Genomic DNA, 25,289 nt, shown 5'->3' on the forward strand with positions numbered 1-25,289 from the left:
TATATTCACTTTCTCCACACCATTCATGATTTTATATACCTCTATCATATCGCCCCTCAATCGCCTCTTTTCCAAACTGAAAAGTCCCAGTCTCTCTAGCCTCTCCCCATATGGAACCCGTTCCAAGCCCCTAATCATCTTAGTCACCCTTTTCTGAACCTTTTCTAATGCCAATATATCTTTTTTGAGGTGAGGAGACCAGATCTGCACGCAGTACTCAAGATGTGGGCATACCATAGTTTTATATAGGGGAAGTATGATATCTTTTGTCTTATTATCGATCCCTTTTTTAATAATTCCTAACATCCTATTTGCCTTACTAACTGCCGCTGTACACTGCGTGGATGTCTTCAGAGAACTATCCACTATAACTCCAAGATCCCTTTCCTGATCTGTCGTAGCTAAATTTGACCCCATCATGTAGTACGTGTAATTTGGGTTATTTTTTCCAACATGCATTACCTTACACTTAGCCACATTAAATTTCATTTGCCATTTTGCCATTTTGCTGCCCAATCACTCAGTTTGCTGAGATCTTTTTGTAGTCCATTAGCCAGTTTTTTTTTTTTAATCAATTTAACATGTGTTCTGTTGATATTTTATAGTGCTAATTTTTTAATTAGAATGCCACGTGGCACTAATTCAGATGTCTTACCAGTTTTGTAACATCTGCAGATACTTTTATTAACCAAGCTGTAATCACATCAAAGAATGAAATCACTTTTGTTAAGAAGATAAATTTTCTATTGAACTATGTTGGCTTCCATTAATTGGATTCCCCTGTACTTGGATTCTTTTTTGATTGACTCCTGTATTAGTTTTCTATTCTTTTGCCTTCTTGAAAGGCTAACTTGTCTACAGTTATTCTTCCACTGATTTGGATTTGTCCTGGTTTTCCAAAATAATGCATTACGTGCCATACAGAAGTAGAATGTTTGGTATCAGGACCCCTGGGTGCTGTTTCTGAGCCTGAGACAGGAGAGTTTAGAGCAGCTCTTTCAGAGCAGAGAGGCTCATCAGACTCTGGTTTTAAGGATGACTGAATCTTGGATCTAGATATTAGCAATCTGGCATCTTTTCCTAATTGCCAGGAGTCCTGTTAGCTTTAAAATGTGGGAATGGTACTGGCCTCCAGGCTGTGAACAAAGACAGAGAGAGAGCCATGTTAGTTTGTATTCTACCAAAACAAAAAAGCAGTCACGTAGCACTTTAAAGACTAACAAAACAATTTATTAGGTGATCATGAAGACGTGTGTCTGTCCCATGAAAGCTCATCACCTAATAATTATGTTGTTAGTCTTTAATATGCTACATGACTGTTTTTGTTTTGGCTGTGAACGAAAAAAGTGTTACATCCAGCATGAAGGATTTTTCCCTAACAGCTGAACAGGGAACAGAGCACAGAAGTAAAGATGAATGGTAGCTGAGGTAAAAGTCATTGTGACGAACCACATTTATAATATGCAGACAGAATAGAGGCCAAACAGGTGGTAGAAATACTTGGTGCTTTTAAAAGGGACAGTTTTATAATTGTTTTCAGCTTTGTGAGCCATGTCAGGTGGGAGGAAAAATGGAATCTGAACAATGTGAATGCCTGTGAAATCAGAATATTTCTCTAGGCTATTTCTACAATAAAGGCCTGTCAGTGGCACAGCCGTACCACTGCAGCTGTGCTGTTGTAAGGCTCACCGCATGGCTGCTCTGTGCTGACAGGACGAAACCCTACCTTTGGCATAATTACACCACCCTTAAGGAGTGGCACTAGTTGTATGGGCAGGAGCTTCTCTTGCTGACACAGCACTGTCAACACCAGCATTTTTGTTGATGTAATGTATTTTTCACGACCCCCCACCGCACCCATGACCATCAAAAGTGCTAGGGCAGATGTAGACCTGATTAGTCCAAAAGGCCTGACTCCACAATTAAGGAAGAAGACCATAGAATTATAGAACACTAGGGCCGTGTCTACACTAACCCCAAACTTCGAAATGGCCATGCAAATGGCCATTTCGAAGTTTACTAATGAAGTGATGAAATACATATTCAGCGCCTCATTAGCATGCGGGCGGCTGCGGCACTTCGAAATTGACGCGGCTCATGCCGACAGGGCTCCTTTTTGAAAGGACCCTGCCTACTTCGAAGTCCTCTTATTCCCATCTGCTCATAGGAATAAGGGGATTTCGAAGTAGGCGGGGTCCTTTCGAAAAGGAGCCCCGTCGGGATGAGCCACGCGGCGACGAGCCACATCAATTTCGAAGTGCCGTGGCCACCCGCATGCTAATGAGGCGCTGAATATGTATTTTGGCGCTTCATTAGTAAACTTCGAAATGGCCATTTGCATGGCCATTTCGAAGTTTGGGGCTAGTGTAGACATAGCCTAGAACTGGAAGGGACCTTGAAACATCATTGAGTCCAGTCCCCTGCCCTCATAGCAGGACCAAATACTGTCTTAGACCATCCCTGATAGGTGTCTGTCTAAACTGCTCTTTAATTTCTCCAGTGATGGAGATTTCACAACGTGCCTAGGTAATTTATTCCAGTGTTTAACTCCCCGACAGGAAGTATTTCCTCATGTCCATCCTAAACCTCCCTTGCTGCAGTTTAAGCCCATTGCTTCTTGTCCTGTCCTCAGAGGCTGAGAAGAACAACTTTCTCCCCCTCCTCCTTGTAACACACTTCTAGGTACTTGTAGACGGCTATCATGTCCCCTCTCAGTCTTCTCTATTCTAAACTAAACAAGCCCACTTCTTTCAGTCTTTCCTCATAGCTGATGTTCTCTAGACCTTTAATCATTCTTGTTTTTCTTCTCTGGACCTTCTGCAATTTCTCCACATCCCTTTTGAAATTTGATGCCCAAAACTGGACACAGTACTCCAAATGAGGCCTAATCAGTGCAGAGTAGAGCAGAATGACTACTTGGGTCTTGCTCACAACACTCTTGTTAATGCCTCCCAGAATCATGTTTGCTTTTTTTCCAACAGACTCATATTTAGCTTGTGGTCCATTATGATCCCTAGATCCCTTTCTGCAGTACTCCTTGCTGAATGGTCGCTTCCTGCTCTGTATGTGTGAAACTGATTATTCCTTCCCAAGTGGAGCACTTTGCATTTGTCCTTATTGACCTTCACCCTACGTACCTCAGACCATTGCTCCAGTTTGCCCGATTCATTTTGAATTATGACCCTATCCTTCAAAGCATCTGCAACGCCTCCCAGCTTGGTATCATCTGCGGATTTACTAAGTGTACTCTCTATGCCATTATCTAAAACGTTGAAGATATTGAACAGAACCAGTCCCAAAACAGACCCCTGCGGAACCCCATTTGTTATGCCCTTCCAGAATGATTGCGAACTGTTATCCAGCCAGTTATGCACCCACTTTATAGTAGCCCCAGTTTATTGATAAGATCATCATGTGAGACCGTATCAAATACCTTACTAATGTCTAGGTATACCATGTCCACCGCTTCTCCCTTTATCCACAAGACTTGTTATCCTGTCAAAGGAAGGTATCAGAATTGTTTGGTATGATATGTTCTTTACAAATCCGTGCTGGCTGTTACCTATGACCTTATTTTCTTCCAGATGTTTGCAAATGAATTCCTTAATTACTTGCTCCATTATCTTTCCTGGCACAGAAGTTAAACTGACTGGTCTGTAAGTCTCTGGTTTGCTCTTATTCCCCTTTCTGTAGATGGGAGCTATATTTGCCCTTTTTCCAGTTTTCTGGAATCTCTCCAGACTTCCAGGACTTTCCAGATACTTACTTTATCAGCTCCTTCAGTGTCCTAGAGTGCGTTTCATCAGGCCCTGGTGACTTGCAGAAATCTAACTTTTCTAAGTAATTTTTAACTTGTTCTTTTTTTTTTTTATTTTATCTTCTAAACCTACCCTCTTCCCCCTAGCACTCACTGTGTTAGGCATTTTTTCATCGTATTTCTTGGTGAAGACCAAAAGAAAGAAGCCATATTTGGTAACAAATGACCTTTTGGATAAACTTTTAGATAGCTGTATAATGAACATGGCATACACTAAACAGTTTAAAAACTGACAACCAGCAGGTTTAAAACTAATAAAAAAAAGTTCTTTTTCACACAGCGCACAGATGAGGCTGTGAAGGCTAGAACTCTAAGAGAGTTCAAAGAAAAGCAAGATAAATTCATGGTGGTTAGGGCCATAAAAGGCTGTTAGGGTGTCTCTGGGCTCTGTTTGTCAGAGGCTGAAGATGGATGGCAGGAGACATGTCGCTTGATCATTGTCTTCATTCCACCCCCTCTGGGACACCTGGCATTGGCTACTGTTGGTAGATGGGATGCTGGGCTAGATGGCACTTTGGTCTGACCCAGCAGTGGCTGTTCTTATGTACCTGATAGGTCTTGATATGTAACTGTAAATGCAGAATATTTGAGTGGGTATGTTTCTAGTGGGAGTCCCACAGGGATCAGTTCTTGGCCCTACACTCCTTAATATTTGTGTCAATGACTTAGGAGAAAACAAAATCATCAATAATAAAGTTTGCAGGTGACATGCAAATCGGGGAGAACAGACTTGGATCACTTGGGAAGCTGTGTGCAAGCCAAATATATGTCTAATACAGTGGTTCCCAAACTTTTTGGCATCACAACCCCTTTTGATTTTTGAGAAACTGTCAAACCCCCCCGGGAATTTCTTCATCCCCCACCCCCAGTTTGGGAAACCATGGTCTAATACAACTAAATATAAAAGTATACATCTGGAAACAAGGCCTGCAGGCTAGAGCTAAAGGATGAGGAACATTATCCTGGGAAGCAGTGCCTCTAAAAATGATTTGGGGGATCATGATAGAAGTGGACAATCAGCTGAACATGAGTCACTTACACACTGTGGTGAGAAGATCTGATGCGATCCTTAGGTACATGAAAAGGAAAGTTTCACGTAGGAGCAGAGAGGTTATTTTACCTCTGTTTTTGGCACTGGTGTGACAGCTGATGAAATAGGGTATCCAGTTCTGGCGTCTACAATTCAAGAAAGATGTTGCTAAATTGGAGAGGGTTCAGAGAAGAGCCATGAAAATGATCGAAGGGTCAGAACACTTGCCTAGTAGTGACAGACGCAAGGAGCTCCATCTGTTTTGTATAACAAGGAGAAGATTAAGTGGCAACTTGGTTACACTCTGTAAGTATTTACATGGGGAACAAATATCTGAGAATGGGCTCTTCATTTGAGTAGAGAATATCTAACACAAGCCAATGGCTGGACACTGAAAACATCGAAATTCAGACTGAAAATAAGGATGTTTAATGGTGCGAGTAATTAACAATGGGAACAATACACGCTGCAGGTGACTGTGAGGGATTCTGTATCATAAACCATTTCTAAATCAAGGCTGGATTTTTTTCTAAGTGATCTGCTGTGGAAGTTATCTTGGGGCAAGTCTCTGGCCTGTGCTATGCAAGGGCTAGGGTGAGTGGGACAGAGCCATGGCTGAGAGCGCTGCCATGGAGCATGGGGCAAATCAGGTCAAAATCTCCGCAGGACAGGCTTTGTAGGGGTGCCCTAGCTGTTGCCTCCTGTGGGGAATGTGCTTTCACAGGGAGGCCGGAAGGGACAGGACAGCAAGGTGCCAGAACACTTGGCTGAGCGGGAGCCCTGAGCCTCCTGATTGTGAGCACTTGAGTGCCGTGAGGACAGGCTGCCTCCATCTGCACTTGTCGTCGAAGGGGCGTTATGCACCTGGCTGGGAAGAAGAGTGGTGGGGTCTCAGCCACTGGCTCTGGACTTCCTGAGCTCATGTACTACTGGCCTGGCCTAGGGGTGCCTGCTTAGCCTGCCCTGTCCTTTCTCCACCCCCACCACACCAGTGTTCACACTCGCACACGTGTACACACTCACGTATACTCACACTTACACATACTCTCCAACATGAGCTTGTCGGAGTGTGAGTACAGGTGAGTGTGCGCGTGTGCATGGGTGAGTGTGTACATTGGTGTGGGGGGCAGGCTAAGCAGGCTCTCACACACCTGCCCTCTCACTCATATGCACATTCCCAGAGGCACTCTCACTTGTATACACTCACAGGCTCTCTCATACATGCTCATATACAAGCACACAATCACATCGGCTCTCACACATTCACATATACTCCCCCACTGGCTCTCAAGCGTGCATTCACCCACGTGCTCACATGTCCTCCTGAATGGGAGGCCCTGGGGTGAGTCTTCAACCCTGCGTGTGAGCCCCTGAGCCACAGGCCAAGCACTGAGTGGGAACCAGGAGTTCTGAGAGGAACACTGAGCACCTTAAGTCTGTGCCCATACAGCCATAATTCTCTTATCACAGAATCATAGAACAATAGAGCTGGAAGAGACTTAAAAAAGCCATCGAGTCCAGCCCCCTGCTCTAAGCAGGACCAAACTCTTCTCTCTGATACTTCCCTCATTTCACCTGTCTGTCATCTCCCCCGTCTAGGGGCTAGGGCACCTCTTCCATTGAGGCAGCTCTGTGTTCACAGGATAGATGAGAGTCCTGTGGCCATGGGACAGGCTGAGAGCCTGGCTCCTGTGAGACTGCCTGCAGGAAGGGCTGGGAGCCAGGAGTCCTAGCAAGGAAGCCCGGTCGGTTGAGATGGGAATGGAGGAGCAGAGGAGACAGGGCCCAATGCAGGATGAAGGTGGAAGGGCTGATGCAAACTAATTCAGTCAAAATGTTTTCTGACCAGCCCCTCCTTTTGACTTCTCTGCTTGGACCTGACTGCAGCCTCTCTAGCAATGCTGGCACCTCCGAGTCCCACAGATATGTCAACAAGTGTTTACATACAAATATCTGTGTAGCCAGTGTTTGGCCGGTGCTCCTACCTGTACCTTGCCAGAGCTCCTGCTGCCTTCAGGGGTGCGGGGAGTGCGGGTGGGGCGGGGGGAGAGACACTGGGCCCTCATGGAAGACACTGGGTCCTCATGGGCCTGGGTGGGAGGGGACAGGAAGGGATTTGAGGAGCTCATGCTGCAGAAATTATTGCCCTCCCCCAGAGTGGATTTTGGTGGAGGAAGAGTCCAAGAGTCCCTGTACGGTCAGCAGAGGACTGAGGCCGCTGCCAGACCAGTAGACATTGCGTGGTCATTTGAATCCACAGGCCAGCTCTCTGCTCTCCCTGCAGCTTCCCGGAGGGGTCAGCCATCACCCCGTCGGGTGTCTCCATGACTGGCCAGTGTCTATGGATGCCCCAGCCGCTTGTGACTTTGTCCCACGACGGGGAGCCCATTAAGTTATGTGCGAGTTCGGGGGCCAGTCCTGAGCTCCGGTCCCTGTATCCTGTGACAGGTACGCGCCAGTCGGAATCTTGTTCTTAATCGCTGGCAAGATTCTGGAGATGGACGACTTAGCCGTGATGGGAGGCCAGCTGGGCATGTACACCCTCACCGTCATCGTGGGGCTGCTCATACACTCCCTGTGCGTCCTACCACTGCTGTACTTCATCGTCACTCACAAGAACCCCTGGGTGTTCATCGTAGGCCTCCTGCAGGCCCTCATTACTGCACTGGGCACCTCTTCCAGGTATGTCGGGCTGTGCTGGGCAAGGCACAGCCGCCGCGGGGGCGGGCTGGGGAGCTAATTAGATACCATCGGCCGCATGCTGAGAAGCTCCCACTGTTCTCAGTGGATGCTGAACTCTTGTCACCACCAGGCCATGGTGTGGGAGTCCCACCCAGCTCCTTGCCCTAGGACACAGGCACAAGCCCAGCATGGGTTTCCCTGGGCTCGGGGCTGTGACTGGGAGGGCAGGCTGCCTCCACCTGCACCTCTTGTATGTCCCAACTGTCCAAGGGGCGTTACGCACCTGGCTGGGAAGATGAGTGGTGGGGACTGTGCCACTGGCTCTGGACTGCCTGAGCTCAGGGGCGGAACTTGTGTACTACTGGCCTGGCCTAGGGGAGCCTGCTTAGCCTGCCCTGTCCTTTCTCCACCCCCACCACACCAGTGTTCACATTCACACGTGTACATGCACTCATGTATACTCACCCTCACATGTGCACTCCAACACAAGCGCGTGTCAGAGTGCATGTGTGAGTGCGAGTATACGTGAGCGTGTATGCCTGTGCGAGTGTGAACGTTGAGGGTGGGGAGGGCGGGGACAGGGCAGGCTCACACACACATGCTTTCACATGCACACGTACACATTCCAGAGGCACTTTCACATATACACTTGCACACAATCACATGTACACACTCTCACCCACAGGCTCTCAAACGTGCATTCGCCTGCGTTCTCACATGCCCTCATGGGCTTGCCCAGTCTCCTACACCTGTTGTGACACAATCGCATATGTACACTCAGACACATGCACGATCAAGTGTGCTAGCACACGCTTTCCCCCACTCGTGTGCACTCACACAAGGCTGTCTGGCCCTTCTCAGTGATGGAGAATGTCCTCATGACCTTTGTGCAGGACAAGAAGCTCAGGGTGTCAGCACCCTCCTGCATTACAGAGGTTCTTGGAGGCACCAGGCCAGGACACACCCTTTGTCCTGTCCGGAAGCCTTCTGGGCTTGTTGCTGAGGGGAGTCTCCATGGCGCAGAGCTTGGGCTCATTCGCAGTGTTTGGGGTTTCCTTCCAGCTCGGCCACGCTCCCCATTACGTTCAGGTGCTTAGAAGAGAACATAGGGGTGGACAGGCGTATCACCAGGTTCGTTCTGCCTGTGGGCGCGACCATTAACATGGACGGCACAGCTCTGTATGAGGCCCTGGCAGCCATCTTCATTGCACAAGTCAACAACTATGAGCTTGACTTTGGGCAGATCATTACAATCAGGTGAGTGGGCCCGTGAGTGGGAATCTGTGCCGCAGAGAAGTTGTCAGGCATCAGGGGACCTGGAGGGCTTGGATCTGGCACTTGTTCTGCTTTGAAATGGGATAGAGAAAAGACAGAAACAAGTTCAGTCTAGAGAGGGGCCTGCTGGTGCCAGCCATGTGCTGGGAGGGAGTTCTACCCCAGGCCAGAGGTCAATCTGCGCTTTTCAGACGTGAGGGCTCTCCCTGCGGTGAGCAGAGTGAGCCCTACGAAAGCCAAGCAACAGAATGTTTGCAGGGGACAAGGGCTAGTAGCGTTGTGGCTCCCCACTTCCTCAGGTTCTGGGGTTCATTGTGAGAGGGGGCTGCCAGGAAGTGGGCTTGGGGTGTGGGGTCTGGGTGGGAGGGAGGTTGCAGGAGCAGGCTGGAGGTCTGGGAGAGTGGTAGGGTGCAGGAGTGAGCTGGGGAGGGGGTCTGGGTGGAAGTGGGGTGCAGGAGAGGGCTGGGGAAGGGGGGGTCTGGGTGGAAGTGGGGTGCGGGAGTGACCTGGGAGTAGAAGGTGGGGATAGGAACAGGGTTCAGGAGCGGGCTGGGGGTGGGAGGTGGGGATAGGAGTGGGGTGCAGGAGAGGTCTGGGGACGGGGTCTGGGTGGAAGTGGGGTGCAGGAGTGGGCTGGGGTGGAAGGTGGGGATAGGAGCAGGGTGAAGGAGGGGGCTGGGAAGGGGGTCTGGGTGGAGCTGGGGTGCAGGAGCAGGCTGGGGGTGGGAGGTGGGCATAGGAGTGGGGTGCAGGAGTGGGGTGGGGGTGGAGAGTCTGGGCAGTGGGGGTGGGGTGCTTACCTGACACAACTCCCTGAGGGCTCATGTGGCTCCATGTCCCCTGCTGCTTCCAGGCACTGTCCTCTCGTACTTTGATTGGCCACAATTCCACCCAATCAGAGCAGCAGGGGGGAAACCATCTCCAGACAGTGCTGCTTAGCACTGCCATTCTCCCAGCTGAGGGATGGGGAGGCAGAGCAGCAGCTGCGACTGCAGCATTAACATGTGAATCTGCTTCTTCCCCACCCTCCCCCAGGCTCCTGGGGGCCGGATCTGGCCCCAGCTGGCCTTACTGCAGTCTGCGAGGTTTGGGGCTCCACACACCCTACCCTGCAGTGGGTCAGATGCTAGGAAGGGGAGCTGCATCCTGGCAACCCTTGGACTGGGTCCAGACCGCAGACCATAGGTTCCCTACTCCTTACCTAGCCCGTCCCTGACTTGTGTTTGTCCAACCCCCCTAAAAACTTCAGTGACAGAGATTCTGCAACCACCCTGAGCACTTTATTCCAGCGCTTAACCATCTCTGCAGTTAAGGAGTTTTTCCTAGTGTCCTAAACCTCCTTTGCTGCAATTTAATCCCATTGTTTCTTGTCCTATCATCAGGGGTTAAGGAGAATTATTTTTCTCTCTCCTCTTTGTAACAACCTTTTAGGTACTTGAGAGCTGTTGTCATGTCCCATCTCAGGCTTCTCTTTGGAGTTTGTTTACTCTGGAATTCTTTCAGTTCTCACTCACAGGTCATGTTTTCTAGCTCTTTAATCATTTTTGTTGTCCTTCTATAGACCTCCCATTTGTCCACATCATTCCTGAAATGTGCACAATACTCCAACTGAAGCCTAATCAGCACAGAATAGAGCAGAAGGATTACTTCCCTTGTCTTGCTTACAACACTTTTATTGCTAAATTCCAGAATGATATTTGGTTTTTTTTCTTTTGCAATAGTGTCGCACTGTTGACTAATATTTAGCTTGTGGTCCACTATGACCACTAGATGCCTTTCTGCAGTGCTCCTTCCTAAACAGTCATTTCCTATGTTGCATGTGTGAAACACGTTGTTCCAAAGTGGAGCCTTTCCGTTTATCTTTGTTGAACTTCAGCCTAAATAGCTTTTCTCCAGTTTGTTCAGATTGTTTTGTATTATAATCCTATTCTCCGAAGCACTTGTCACCCCTCACAGTCTGCTGTCATTCTCAAACTTTATAAGCATACTCTCTGTGCTATTTTCTGAACTGTTGATGAAGGTATTGAAGAGGACCAGTCCCAAAACTGATCCCTGCCGATCCCCACTTGTTAAGCCTTTCCAGCATGACTGTGAACCATTGATAATTACTCTCTGGGAATGGTTAGCCAATCAGTGTTGCACCCATCTTAGGTTGTATTTCCCTATTTTACTAATGAGAAAGTCATGTGAGATTGTATGAAATGCTTTACTAAAGTCTAGATATATCATATCTACCACTTCCCCCTTGTCCACTAGGTTTGTAATCCTATCAAAGAAAGCTGTTAGGTTGGTTTGACATGAATTGTTTCTTACAAGTCCAAGTTGGCTGGTAATAACTAATTGCTCAGATATCCTTTCACTCGACTCTTTGAGTATTCTAGGATGCATTTCATCAAGCCCTGGGGACTTGAAGACATCTGAGCTGGCTAAATAATCTTTAAATTAATGAAGCAGCAAAAATGTAGCACTTTAAAGACTAACGATTTATTCAGTGATGAGCTTTTGTGGGACAGACCCACTTCTTCAGATCCATCATCACTGAATAAATCATTTTGTTAGTCTTTAAAATGCTACGTTTCTGCTGCTTTGTTTTGTTGGAGTACACACTAACACAGCTACTTCTCTGTTACAAATTTTTAACTTGCTCTTTTCCTATTTTAACTTCTGAACCTACCTCATTTTTACCAGCATTAACTATTTTAGGTATCCAATCACAACCAACCTTTTCAGTGAAAACCAAAACAAAGAAGTCTTCAAGCACCTCCATCATTTCCACATTTTCTGTTTATTGTTTTTCCTGCTTCATTAAGTAATAGTCCTATTCTGTCCTTGGCCTTTCTCTTATTTCTAATATATTTATAGAATGTATTCTTGTTGCCCTTTATGTCTTCAGCTAATTTGAGCTCATTTTGTGCCTTGTTCTTTGTAATTTTGCCCCTTCATAAGTCTGTTATTCATCTGGAGGCTCTGGTGTGGGGCTGGGGATGATGGGTTTTGAGTGCAGGGGAGCTCCAGGCTTGGTCCAAGGGGTCAGAGTGTAGAAGGGGTAGTGGTCTCCAGCTGGGAGTGGAGCCAGGGATGAGGGGTTTAGAGCATGGGGGGTTCTGTGTTGGGGCCAAGGGGTTCAGTGCATAGGTGCTGGCTTCCCCTCTAGCTGGACATGCTGTAGCCCTCGCCACCCCTTCCCCCAAGACCTCACCCTTGCTCTGTTTCTTGCCTCCCTGCTCCATCCCAAGTCCACTCCTTCCCCAAAGACCCCACTCTGCCTCCTTCCTCGCTCTCCCGGAGCTTTTGGAATACAGTGAATCAGCTGGTCAGAGCATTCTGGAAAGGCTAGGAGGGCAGAGGGTGAGTTGGTTATCAGGGTCACTAGTGGGCAAGAGGCATAGAGCAAAGGGGGCAGAGTGGGAGCTTGGTACTGGTGGGTGCTCCATGCCTACTAATTTTCCCCCTTGGGGCGCCAGTGCCAGAGTGCCCACAGAGTCAGCACCTATGATTGAGAGTGCAGAAGGTGGTGTGGGCTCTGGCTGGGGGTGGTGCCAGTGGGCTCAGGGCTGGGCTGCAGGGTTGAGGTCATGGCGGCACTTACTGCGCCTCCCCAGAAGTGGACGCCAGATCTCTGCAGCCTCTAGGTGCCCAAAGAAACGCCACATGCTGTACTTGCACCCAGAGTCCCTGCCCCCCACAACTCCCATTGATCACAGTTCCCAGCCAATGGGAACTGCAGAGCTGACATGAGGGATAAGGAGCAGCATGTTGGAGTCTCTGAGTCCCTGGCTGTTCATGTGCCTAGGGAGCCACAGGGACCTGGCAGCTGCTTCTGGGACCAGTGAGAAGCCAGGGCAGGCAAGGAGCCACCAGCTGGACTTTTAATGGCTGACTGGAGCTGAAAGAATCCCTTTTTGGTCGGACACCTGGCAATCCTGTGACAGTGAGTCTGCCACAGAGACCACCCCCATTCTCAGCTCACATTCAGCACAGGGCTTGATGGCAACAGTGAATGAAGCAGGGGCTAAACACTGAATATAGAAGGTGCCTGAGCCTCACCCATCCTTTGCACTGGCTGCAGTGCACTCCTGGGAAAGACATAGTGCATGGCTATGTAATTAGAGTTTATCATGCTAATAGACACAGGGGCAGAGCTGGGCCACCAGCAAGCAGGCATTTCCTACCCTTTCAGCGTGTAACTTTCCAGCTGGAATGGCTGACCATTGGGTTTTTTCATGCAGTTAAAAAAGACAGATTAAAAAAAGTAATTGTGGAACCAAGTTTGGGGCTCGAACCTGTTCCATTGATGCCAAAGGTAAAGATCTCACTCGGTTCCAGGGCGGCAGGAGTGGTGCTGACTAAATGCAGACCTGACGCTTTGGCAGGGCATGTCCTACACCTTTCTTTGTCTTGCTGATAACTGTGCTTTCCTGCCTCTCCCCCTTCCCACACAGCATCACTGCCACTGCAGCCAGCATTGGAGCAGCAGGCATCCCACAGGCCGGCCTGGTGACCATGGTGATTGTGCTGACATCCGTGGGGCTGCCAACCGAGGACATCACACTCATCATTGCGGTGGACTGGTTTCTGTAAGTGCCTTGCTCAAGGCAGCATTGATGTAGCTGCAGAGTGGGAACCTCCCTGCTATGTGCAAGAGTTTGCCGTGCTCAGTCCTGTTCCAAGCTGAGCAAAGACTGTAGGGCAGGGATTCCCAACTTATGGGAAGGGACCCAAACATGGTTGTCATTAGTTTTCTAAGGGTGGCTCAGAGCCACATGTGGCTCTTTAAGGAGCCATTTGCAGCTCCAACTGCTGCTGCTGACTCCTCTGGCTCCTAGTCTCTGCCCTGCCACGCTGAAATGGAACTCAATTAAATTGGCTTAGTGGCTGGCAGGAGGGATCCCGCCATTAAACCAATTAAACTGAGTCCCATTTCAGTGTGGCAGGGCAGGCAACTGCTCGTGCTGCTGATGGGGGAAGGGAGTAGGAGGGCTGGGGGAGCCACACGGAGGAGGCAGTGGTGGTGGCGGCGCCCTGGTGAAGGAGCAGTAGGGGGGCAGCAGTGGCACTCCTGTGAGGTATGGGGGTGAAGTTTGGGGCTGTGACGGGTTTGAGCCTGGGGGTGGGGGAAGGGGGAGAATCAAGACTGATTAAAAAAAAAAATTCCCGGGGAGAACCATCCCTCCCCCCACTGTTTTTGACTTGTCTTGGGACACAAAGTCTTACTGAATTGTCAAAATGGGTGACTGTCTCGAAAAGGTTGGGAACCGCTGCTCTAGGGTCACCCTGGAGCACTAGCCTCACAACCTACATCTGTATTCGTGGGCTCCTCAGCCCATGTGCTAGTGACCTTACTCAGGTAGGCCATTTGCTCTAAGCTGGCTGAGTCCTAAGGTCTCTTCCTAGAGTATCAGGGCCAGGGTGTCCCCAGAAGGTGCAGGCTGGCTCTGGGGCAATACTGCACAAAGGGAACATGGGGAGAGATTGTGCCTTGAGGAGGCACAGGGCCTTCTGAGGACAGGTGCGTGGCATCAGTGCTGGAACATGGAGAGCTGGGGGATCAGGGGACCAGCCACCCACCAGATTTTCACCATGAGCCTCCCCTGCCCCCACCTCTTTGCTTCCCCCAGGCTGGCAGCTGGAGCCCAGCTTGGGAGCCCAGACAGCAGGGAATGTCCCTCAACAGACCAGCCACCTGTCTTGGGTGGAGGGACCAAGAGCAGCCCCTGGCTTGTGTTCCTGCCCTCAACCCCTCTCCCAGGGCAGGGATCCGCAGCTCTTCACAGCTACCTGGCCACGTGGCTTTTCCCATGGCTAGGCTGTGCTTCTGAGGCCCCATCTCCCAGCAGGAGCTGGACTGGCCTAAGAGCTGCATGCATGGGCAGCTGTTGGAAGCTACGATCCCTCCAGCTGTTGTGGGCAGGGGTCCCGCAGGGCAGGAACACCGGCCATTGGCTGCTCTCAGTCCCCATCCTGGATAAGTAGGTCTACAGCTCCCAGCTTGCTCTGGCTTTTTGCTTGGCCAGGGAGGAGGCTCAGATGGGAGGGGCGTGACCGAGGAGGGGGCAGGCACTGGTGTATGGCCCCACCAGACAGCAGCAATATTTTGTAAATTCTGCATTCACTGTGACATAGACCAGAGTGGGTCACGCTAACTGTGAGCCCTATAAATGAACATCTCAATAGACTGATGGAGCAGCTTCCAGTCCAAGGAGTGCATTGGTCAGAAGGGAGCTGGCCATCTGCCTGTGGCCCTGGCCATGGGTGCATGGCAGAAAGTGCATCCCTGCAACTGCGAGCTGGGGACGGAGGCTGGCTGAGGGCCTTGGGGCTGGAGTTTGGCTGAGGAAAGTGAAAAATAAGGACCTGGTGAAATTCTGTTGGCCGTTTCAAAGTTCGTGCTGTGTAACAGCTCAGTTGCCTCCTGAGTGCCCCCCACCCCTATGGCTGGAGATCATGCCTCAGCCCCTGCCTCCCCTTCTTTCCTCAGGGCCCTTCAGTCACTCGCTCAGTTAAACTGATGCTCAGATGTTTTCTGCTCTCTGCTTCAGAGGGATGACTTAGAGCAAGAGGGGGGTGGGCTTGTGCTAGGGTGTTTGTAGTGGCCACTCCGGAACTGTGTTAGTGCAGCTTGGGGGTCTTTTGCCAGTGAAGCCCCAGCACCCTCCTGCCTGCACCCCCTCTGCCACAGATCTAGCACGCCTCTGGTCCCCTCTTAGCCTGGCACACAAGCACTTCAGCCTTCAGAATGAGGCGGTTCACTCACAAACCCCTTTGTTGGAAAGCTGTTCCAGCTGCCACACATGCAACTTAGCTGACAACCCACAAAGCACAGAAATTAAAAGTCATGGCACCAGGCAGCACGCACTTCCTTTTCTCTACGCCATTTACCGTACCCCCACATGCGTCCCACAGAGGCATCCCTCCCTTTTACCCCCACCCCCCATTTTTCAATGTGTAACATATAGTGTCATCTTTATAGCAGTGTGTAGTCATGAGAATGGCCCTAATGGGTCAGACCAGAGGTCCATCTTGCCCTGTATCCTGTCTCTCGACAGAGGTCAGTGCCAGGTGCCCCAGAGGGAATGAACAGAATAGGTAACCATCAAGTGATCCCTCCCCTGTTACTATTCCCAGCTTCTGACAAGCAGAGGGTAGATACGCAGCCCTGCCCATTCTGGTTAATAACCACTGATAGAGCTGTCCTGCTGGACCTTATCTCCAGTAAACACTTTTGTATCTGGCAGCCCCAGGACTGGGAGGTTGCTGATACTCCAATATTCTGGATAATAGAGAGGTACATCTAGCCATGCCTAACACTAAAGAAAAACAAGATTAGATACTAAGAAACAATTAAAATGTATTCAGAGTAATTTATTTACCAACAACAGTCGTATTGTACTCTGTAAACTCACACTGTGTTTACTGTATTTATTTCTATTTACTTTCTCTGTACTGTACTTACGGAAAATGTAACTAAAATTTCCTCTTCGAGTGGTGTCCCTGTGGGTGCTCCACTCTGGGCATCAGTGCGTCCTCGTGCCAGTGCTTAGAGATTCTTCCATAGCTCTAGTTCCTGTACCGCACATGTGTAGTAGCACCTCCTCGTGCTCTCTGGCTTGTACACGGCATGGACTCCTCAGTTCCTTTTCTACTGTGCTCAGCTGCAGACGGAACGTCGTGTCTCTCTGCAAAGCAAGTTGGAGTGAGTTAGTTTACAGTTAGGTTAGCCCTTAAGCAGACCCAGTGCTTTGCCCTGTTAGAGTTAGTTTAGCTGCTGCGTCACGGCGAAGCTGGGCTCCCCGGGCTTCAAGTGGTGTGAATCCCCCAAGGACGCCATGCTGGTTTCTCAGGACCATGCGTCCTGTATTAAGCATCTAGGCAGAGGCCGTCAGACGCAATTCTGTGTTCACTGCTCCAGCCTCACAGTGAGAGCCCGCAGGGACCGAGCCAGTCGGCTCAAAACATTTCTCTACGAGAAGTCCCTACAGCTGGCGGTCCCTGACAAGCCACCTGCTAAAGAGCCAATGGCTAAGTCTAAGGGTCTGGACTCTAAGTGCCTCCAGGTTTCTTTGGGATTTCCTGCCACAGAGCTAGGCTCATCCACCACCCATTCCTGGCTTCCACTGTCGTCTTCATGTGCCATGCCAGAAGGCAAGGCCACTGTGTGCTCACCGGCCCCGTCTTTAGTGGCACTGCTCAAACGAGCACTCTTGGAGCCGAGATGCAAACGCTTGGCACCGGCACCAGCATCGGCACCATTGGCTATACTGAGCCCAAGCAATGGCTAAGGTGACGTGCTACACGCACAAGGACAACGGCTCTGCCCTCGGCACCCAGCAGCACTGATCGTGATCCCTGCACTGCTCGGCGTCGCCTCGTAAATCCAGAGTCAAAATGCCACCCACTCCTGGGCGCAGACTACCACAACACTGCAACGACACCAGGCTAGTGACTCCCCAGTACCCTCTGCACCAAAGCGTGTGGCACCAAAGAGAATGGCCAAAGCGGTACCATACATCCATGCACCGGGTCCTCTTGGCACCGACTTCTTTTCAAGGCTGCCAACTTTCCTGTGCCTCTTCTGTTGCTTGGCATCATTGTGCACCTCCTGCACCAAGCCCCCAACACATGGTGAACATGGCTCTGAGTGCCCAAGCATGTTCTTTTCGCAGCGCTCCAGTCCGGTGCACCCCGGGTGGCAGGATATGCTGTCCACCATGCCATATCCACCGCCATCGCTACCATCATTTGCTCATCACTGTTCTCACCCAGAGCAACAGTACCTGTCTCATCCCAGCGACTCTCCAAGTGGATTTCTTCCTGCATCCACACCTGTTATGCAACTCATCATAGTGAGCTGCCAGGTGCCATGACCACCCACTCAACCTGGACAGTGTCTTCTACTACCGCCTTTCTCAAGAACGTACCCCTCATGGACATTTGCAGGGCGGCTACGTGCTCTTCCAGTAACATGTTTGCTTGGCACTATGCTCTCTCGTCCTACCATTGCTTCTTCCATCCGAGTGGGCCAAGCTGTGCTGTCTACTGTAGTAGTGACTGAGCTCCAAACCCACCTCCGTTCTGTGACTACTGCTTGCTAGTCACCCAGAGTGGAGCACCCATGGGGACACTACTTGAAGAGGAAGAGGAAGTTACTCACCTTGCGCAGTAATGATGGTTCTTCGAGATGTGTGTCCTCATGGGTGCTCCACTTCCCTCGTCCTTCCCCTGCTTCAGAACATCCTGCTCCTATTGTCAGGTAGGGAAGGAATGGAGGAGCCTGCACCATGCGTGTGCCAGAGAGCATGAGGAGGTGCTACTGTGCACGGACAGCGTGGGAAACTACGGTTGTGGAAGAATTTCTGAGTGCTGGAGCAAGGATGCAACCGACATCCAGAGTGGAGCACCTATGGGGACACACATCTCAAAGAACCATTGTTACCGCACAATGTTACTTCCTCTTACTTGATTTTTAATTTGAACAATACCATATAATGTGTTTATTTTAACTTTCACTATACACATATGGTTCTTATATAAAAACAATGCTTTTTTTCTGTGTGAAAAGGAACTCAAGCCCCAAACCGCCTCCACTGCAGCCCCAAATCATCCCCATACAATCCCACCCCCCCTCAACCCACCCATACGGCCCCAGCTCAACCCTCTGCACAGCCGTGCAGCCCTGGCTCAACACGCAACACGTCTCCGGCTCAACCCACCCCCTCCCCTGGCTCAGCCCCCTGCATGGCCATGTGTCCCCAGCTCAACTCAACCTCCCCAGCCCCAGAGCCCTAATGCACCCCAGGCTTAACCCCCTGCCTGCCTCCCATGGTCCCAACCCACCGCCAGAATTCCAGCCCTAACCCACCCTCCCCAACTACCCACCAAACCCAGGACTTACATTTCAAAAGGAGCTCCTCATGCTCCTGCTGCTTTGCTGACTGCCCAGCTCCTCCCACGTACAGCCACAGAAGCAGTTCCCTGACCTGTGTGCTGAAAGAGCACGAGCCAGTTTAATTGGTTTAATGGTCTGACTGGTCATTAAACCAATTAAATCGAGTCGTGCTCTTTCCTCTGCAGGCAGGGGGCTGGAGCCAGAGGTGAAGCGGCGGCAGCGGCACCTTTTAAAAATGGCGCTGGGGAAAAAAGGTGGCAGAACGTTCTGCTGCATTCCACTGGGGAAAAAAGCCCTGTATACAACTTAATTAAAATGGACTTTAACGTCAACTCTGCTTTTGATGCCGGGAGATGAAGTAATGAAATGTGATGTGTCTTATGGTTAAAATACCAGTTATATGAGAGTTCCAGATAATAGAATGCTAGATATGAAAGAGTTTACTACAGTTCTTTTTTAAAACCAGTTCAAGTCTTGGCTTTCACAAGAACCTCTACTCAATTCAGAATATGACAAAGCTGGGCTCTGCTAGTCAAGTAGCAGTTTTCACCCCTTTTTCTTCCAGAACTGGTGCTAGGCTAGCTGGCCATTCTACATAGCGGGCCCACCTTGCACACAGATACCCACCTGCATCAGCTGATTTTCCTTAGGCAGCTGCCTTCCCTGAGAACAACTCTAAGGTTTTGGGGGAGATATGGCAGTCAGACATGTGCCCATGGGTGAGAGTGGGTGTAGTAGTTTGTGGCACCAGACCTCCCTCCGCAGCTTTGTGTCAGGAGTGTTTTGTGTGTGGCCACCTTAACTATTTCACAGTGACCTTGTTGTGTGTGTATCCATAGTAGAATGGTGACATAACCAGTTCCAGGAGTGAAATCAGAGCCCTTGGGTGGATGTTTAATGAGTATGTCAAAGCCTTGGTGGGGGACGCGTTGGCTGGTTGGTTTTGTTCAGCTTATTTCAAGCACAGCTCTGCCCAGAGAGCTTTGTGGGCGATGTCCTTGTTTGTCTTTCAGTGGATGCGAACCCAAAGCTGGCTGCCAGCCCAGGGCCCTGCAAGTCAGGCTTTCATGTACTATCCTAGTGGAAAAGGGCGTGAAGGCCAGATTACCCCTCCCACTCAGCCATACAGCCCAGTGCTTGAAGTGGGATTGCACAAATGCGAAGTGCCAGGAAGTGCTGCTGATGCCAGATGGCAGTTCTGTTTCCTCTCTCTCACCCCCGCTGGTCTGGCAAATGAAAAACAGCAAGTTATTGGAGACACCCAAGCTGGCAGAACTGAGACCAATACCTAGAGCCTGATTTCCCCCTCACACCAGTTGTAAACTGAGAGCATCTCCTTTGAAATCGGTGGTGTTATAGTGATGCAAGGGAAAGGCGGGAGTGGATGAGCTGAGTGATAAGGAACCACTTTAAAATCACTTTTCTGAGTCAAACCAAACTTCAGGTGTCTCAAGTTGGTGAGGCCATTCCACAGTGGCCTAGATCTGCATTAGAGATTTTCAGCACTGTTTCATTTTCACCCTGTCTGTAAAGCGCTAGGCAGGAGAGCTGCTTGAGAAAGGGGGAACGTTTCCCAGAAATTGTGAAAAATGTGCCCCTTTAGTGTTGAAATTCTGACGTTTTTCAGCCCAAAAAGGGACAACAAACTTCATGGTCACTCTTCTCTGCTGCTTTCCAGGGACCGTCTGAGAACCGCCACCAATGTGCTGGGAGACTCCTTGGGAGCTGGGATTGTGGAGCACCTGTCCCGGCATGAGTTGGACGCACAAGATAGTGAACTTGGGAACTCTGTGATTGAGGAGAACGAGAAGCCCTACCACCTGATCTACCAAGCAAACGAGGCCCACAAGCATCGCAGCAGCGAGACCATCATGTGATGACAGGGAGCCCGATTCAGACTGAGCCTTTAAAAAGGTCAAGGCTGGAAGACTAACCTCTCAGCAGTGGGGGTTGGAGAAAGAGCCAAGCAGAAGCAAATTCTCCTTCGTCCCCCATTTCCCCATGTAGCCTCCCTGCCCCGTCTCTTTAAGCCTAAGCTAAAGAGAAAATGACTTATTCCTTTTCTTGCCCAGAGAGCTGGATGTTCCTTGTGACACCCTTCCCCCATTAGAGAAGCAGGATCAAGAGGTCCTTGCTTTGTGACCCACTGCCTCCCCACTCTCTGGACTAGAGTAGCCCATCTCACATTTCTAAACATTGCCTGTGGCACCATGTTTCATAAGCATCTTACATCAAAATTGTACCTGCCTTTCTTGCGTGCTTGGCATATGAAGGATTAAGGATCAAGACAATAGGCACCTCCCTAGAATTAGTTGGCATTTTGTAGTAATGAGCTAGGTTCTGGTTGCTACCATGGTACATCCCTGCCTCTATACAACATCATTCGTATTGTGAAGTTCTGGCTTTCCAGTGTCTGTTGGGATCCAGGAATCAGGCTTAAGTATGTTATATTCAAAGGTAGAGTGGGGCTAGAAACCACCCTGGCTCTAAGCTAAAGCATTACCCAACTAATAACGGGTTAGCTCAGTGATTTGATTCTCACTGTGGCTGCACAGAAGCATCATCACAATACCCTTAATGGTAATAGAGAGATAGCCGGGCTAGTCTATGTACTATCAAAACAAAAAAGCAGTCCACTAGCACTTTAAAAAAATACTTTATTAGGTGATGAGCTTTCGTGGGACAGACCCACTTCTTCAGACCATAGCCAGACCAGAACAATCACAATATTCAAGGCACAGAGAACCAAAAACAGTAATCAAGTTTGACAAATCAGAAAAATATTATCAAGGTGAGCAAATCAGAGAGTAGAGGGGCAGGAGGAGGAGGGGAGTCAAGAATTAGATAAAGCCAAGAATGCATAAGAGCCCCTGTAATGACCTAGAAAATTCCCATCCCAGTTCAAACCATGTGTTAATGTGTCGAATTTGAATATAAAAAAGAGTTCAGCTGCTTCTCTTTCCAAACTTTTTGTTTTAATACTCTTAATGATTTGTCATGTAGAGATGCAAAGCCAACCTGTAGTTCAGGCTCTACAGGTCACAGGATCACCACAGGGAAGCCAATTTACATTAGCAAAGGGCGCACAAAGAATCACTGGGGAGATCCCAGGAGAGCTGCCCAACTGCACAAGTGACACTTATATTTATGTTGTGATATCAGGAGTTCCTGAGCACCTGTGTTGTTGTGACAGGAGGCTCTTAGGACCACGTGGCTTTCAAGGGGCTGGGAGATGGGGAACAATATGGACATTTTTGCCTCTCTTTTATTCTTTATTTGGGAACAAAATATCGTTACATGTTGGCCTCGGCAAATATGGGCTGGGCTGGCAAAACTAGGAAGGGGCGCAGTGACTCCTCTTCATTTGAAAAGCTGCTAGCGGAGGGTGCACAAGCACAAAGAACTGATTGGAGCCTTCATTCCAACCTCTTCCCAACTTTCACTTTCACTGAGCTTTGCCAGATACAAGGAATCTTGTTTTTCTTTTCATGAAACTCTTTGCCAGCGGAAGTCTGAAATGGGGGGTGGGACAAAGAGAGAGAGAGAAAGCAGGAGAAATCAGGGCGTTGTTGTGCAGTCATGAAGCGTTTGTTCTTATTAGAGTTTCACTTGTTCTGACTAAAAGAATTCAGAGACATTCAGGTGCTGCACTACTATCTGAAGTGAGGAAAACTTTGTAACCTATTGAGGTTTGAACATCAGTAGAAGCAACTGGTTTGCCCAAGGATGTCCTAGCCCTAGCTGGGGAGAATTAAGGGTCTTCCAGGATTTCTTTGAGCTTTTCAGTGGATTATTACTGAGGAACAGACTGACAAAGTTAAAATTGAGTCACTCGGGAAATTAGGGGAGGGGTGAGCTGGAGCATTTACTCTGCAGAAAGTAACCAGAGAGGCAACCATCGGTGGCTTCTCCCGAAGAATGTTGGTTATTACAGGAAAGCAGTGACAGCAGAAAACCTGCACAGCTTGCAGCCCTGGGGGGTGGAGCATCCCCTCCCTCCCACACCATACAGTCATGGCCGAGCCCTCTCTCAAATCTCTGTGCAGCGGAAGGGGAAGCTTATCTGGAAGTTGTGCCTCTGTTCAACAGGGACTAAAGTGGATTAAATGGGGGCTGCACATGACCACATGGGGTGGGAATGTCAGTCTGGACTTTTACACAACATCTTAAAGTCCTGGCTTTAAAAAAAAATGGTTTTCCCCTTGTGGGGGAAATGGGAAGTCCCAAGCTTGGAAACAGATTTTTTTGGGGTAAAGAGGGGCACCATCTTTTCCGGCAGATGGAGTTATAGCTGCGATAATTGTTCCAGCTGCCCAGTTCACCAAACCCCGAGGGTGCCCAGAGCATGTCAGGTGTACTGCAACTTTGAGACAAGAACTGTGGGTGCTTCAGCAATGAGGCCTTATGCACATTAGTCCTGGTGGGTATCAGTGACTGGGATGTGGCAGTCATGCCGACTGGATGGAGCACGACTCAGGCCTAGTGGTTAGGAACTAGTACTCAGGAGTTGCAGCCCAGGGTCAGAAGCCAGATGCCAGAGCAAGGATCAGAGCTCAAATGCGAAGTCAGGAACTGGACCAGGTTACCTGGAGTGGACAAGGCCAGGAACAGGGTAGGAGCTATCACTGACTAATGCTTTGAGCTGCCCCTGAACTGCTGCTGCAGGACTTACAGGCTGTTTTGCTGGATCTTCCAATCAATCAGGCAGTGCATCCCCAGACGGCTCCTCTGGACCATAGCCTACCCCCACCCACCAGGAGTCAATGATTTGGGGGAACCAAGAATGCCTCTTGCCTGCAGACTGCTATGGGTGATGGGTCAGAGCAATGTGGGTAGAGGTTCTCAGTGTAGGGTTTTAAACGTGAAAGACGGTTGATTTTTCAGGCCTTTGGCAGCTGTAATCTGAAGGCCACTGGGTTCACCCATTCTGTAATCCTGAAGGGGTCCAGTACTAATAGTTCAGTTTGGCTCCGTTTAAACTTCTGGGCACAGGACCACACCTTGTGCCCTATGGCCAGATTGGAGCAGCCTGACATTCTTGGTCCACATGGCATTTATAGGTGTTTTTGGTGGACTGACGGTGTTCCTGGTGTATCTGGAGTAGATGGGAGACATAATGCAGTGGCGTTCCTGGCAGGTTCACAGGTGAGCTGAGTGGAAGCTGGCTGAAAGCCATAGTTTGCAAAGAATGGCAATGCTGGGTTGAAGTGTGGATTGCATTGTTAATTGCCAAGTTGGTGTAGCACGGCAGCGAAGCCTGTCATCCTGGTGATTAGTCAAAAAGCAGTGAAGGTAGTGCTCCAAGATTTGATTGACTCCCTTGGTTTGCACAGCAGTCTGCAGGCGATAGGTAGATGAGGAAGGGACTCAATGTCTAGGAGTCTCGGAAATCCCCACCAGAATCAGAAAATGAAGTCAGGACTTTAGTGTAATGCAATCCCCATTCGTAAACTGTGCTATCAAAACACATTTTTCCAGGAAGACCTGAGCTGTAGGAACTAAATGGGATGAGATGAAGTGCACCATCTTTGTTAGGAGATCAGTAACAATCTGGATTGTTGAGCATCCCAGGACATATGGCAGTTCTAGAATGAAGTCCATTGATACAGCAGACAAAGGCTGCAGAGTCTGAAGGAGACCTAATGTCTTTGATCAGGAGTTCTTGGTGCAGGCGCTAAGGATTATGTAATCCTTGATGTAAATTCATAGCCTTGGCCACCTGAAGTCCCTCAAAACCAGATTCCAAGTCTGGAATTGGTCGGAGTGGCTTGCAAGCATGGATTTGTCTCATAGTTTCAATGCCTGAAGACTAGGTTGCCCCTCTGGAATATAAATACCTTTGTGACAGACGAGGCCATTTTGTGGCAGAAATTCAGAGTTGGGTTGGGAAGTACATGGGCACAGGGAGTGCATGGAAGATATCAGACTCCTGTCAAATGTCCTGTTGACAAAGTTGGACACCTAGGGAATGGTAGCACTGGGCTCTGCACCAGGTTTGAGATGTTTATCTTGGCAAAGTAAGGCACTGGCTTTTCTGTTTCTCATCCCTGGATGATAGTCCCATCCCAAATTAATGTGAGTGAAGGAGTGTGACCAACAGCTCTGGCTTTGCTTGGCTGAAGCATTTAGGAGACCGTAAGCATTCTGGGTTCTTGTGGTCCATTAGGACTTAGATGGCAGCTCCTTGCAGGGGATGTTGTTGCTTCTCAGAATTTGCCTTGAAAGCCATTAGCTCTTTGCCCTAAATATCACAGCTTTTGTCTGTCAGGGTTGACTTCTGAGAATATAAGCACAAAGGTGGAGTAGGTGCAGGGAGATGCGTGGGGAGGTGTTGAGATAATAGCATATGTATGGCAAAGTTTGAGGTGTGGTCTTGATTGTAAATGGTTTACTTGTAAATGGTTTAATAGGATCTGGTTGAATTAGGATGAGTGCCAAAGAAAATTCTTTTCAACCAAACACCAACTGACCCTCTGTGAACCAGATAAACCAGGGCTCCCCTTTGCAGGAGCACCATTAACCATACAACCAGGAGTGAGAATCCTTTAATAAATTTCTTGTAGAAACTGGTGAAGCCCAGAAATTGCTGCACTTTGCTA

The 25,289-nt window shown here is 49.3% G+C and overlaps 1 protein-coding gene across 1 annotated transcript in view; it reads left to right on the forward strand.

Annotated features, from left to right (window-relative positions):
• LOC142002177 (excitatory amino acid transporter 1-like) overlaps positions 1-20,584 on the forward strand; it is a 59,935-nt gene extending 39,351 nt beyond the window's left edge. The window contains exons 8-11 of the mRNA XM_074978065.1: positions 7,296-7,529; positions 8,592-8,786; positions 13,247-13,381; positions 20,369-20,584. Coding sequence (XP_074834166.1) covers positions 7,296-7,529; positions 8,592-8,786; positions 13,247-13,381; positions 20,369-20,567 — 763 coding nt within the window. The 3' untranslated portion in view covers positions 20,568-20,584. The remainder of the gene's footprint in view (positions 1-7,295; positions 7,530-8,591; positions 8,787-13,246; positions 13,382-20,368) is intronic.
• Positions 20,585-25,289: the final 4,705 nt, after the last annotated feature.

This window comes from Carettochelys insculpta, chromosome 27 (genome assembly GCF_033958435.1).
Source record: "Carettochelys insculpta isolate YL-2023 chromosome 27, ASM3395843v1, whole genome shotgun sequence".
Taxonomy (NCBI): Eukaryota; Metazoa; Chordata; order Testudines; family Carettochelyidae; genus Carettochelys; species Carettochelys insculpta.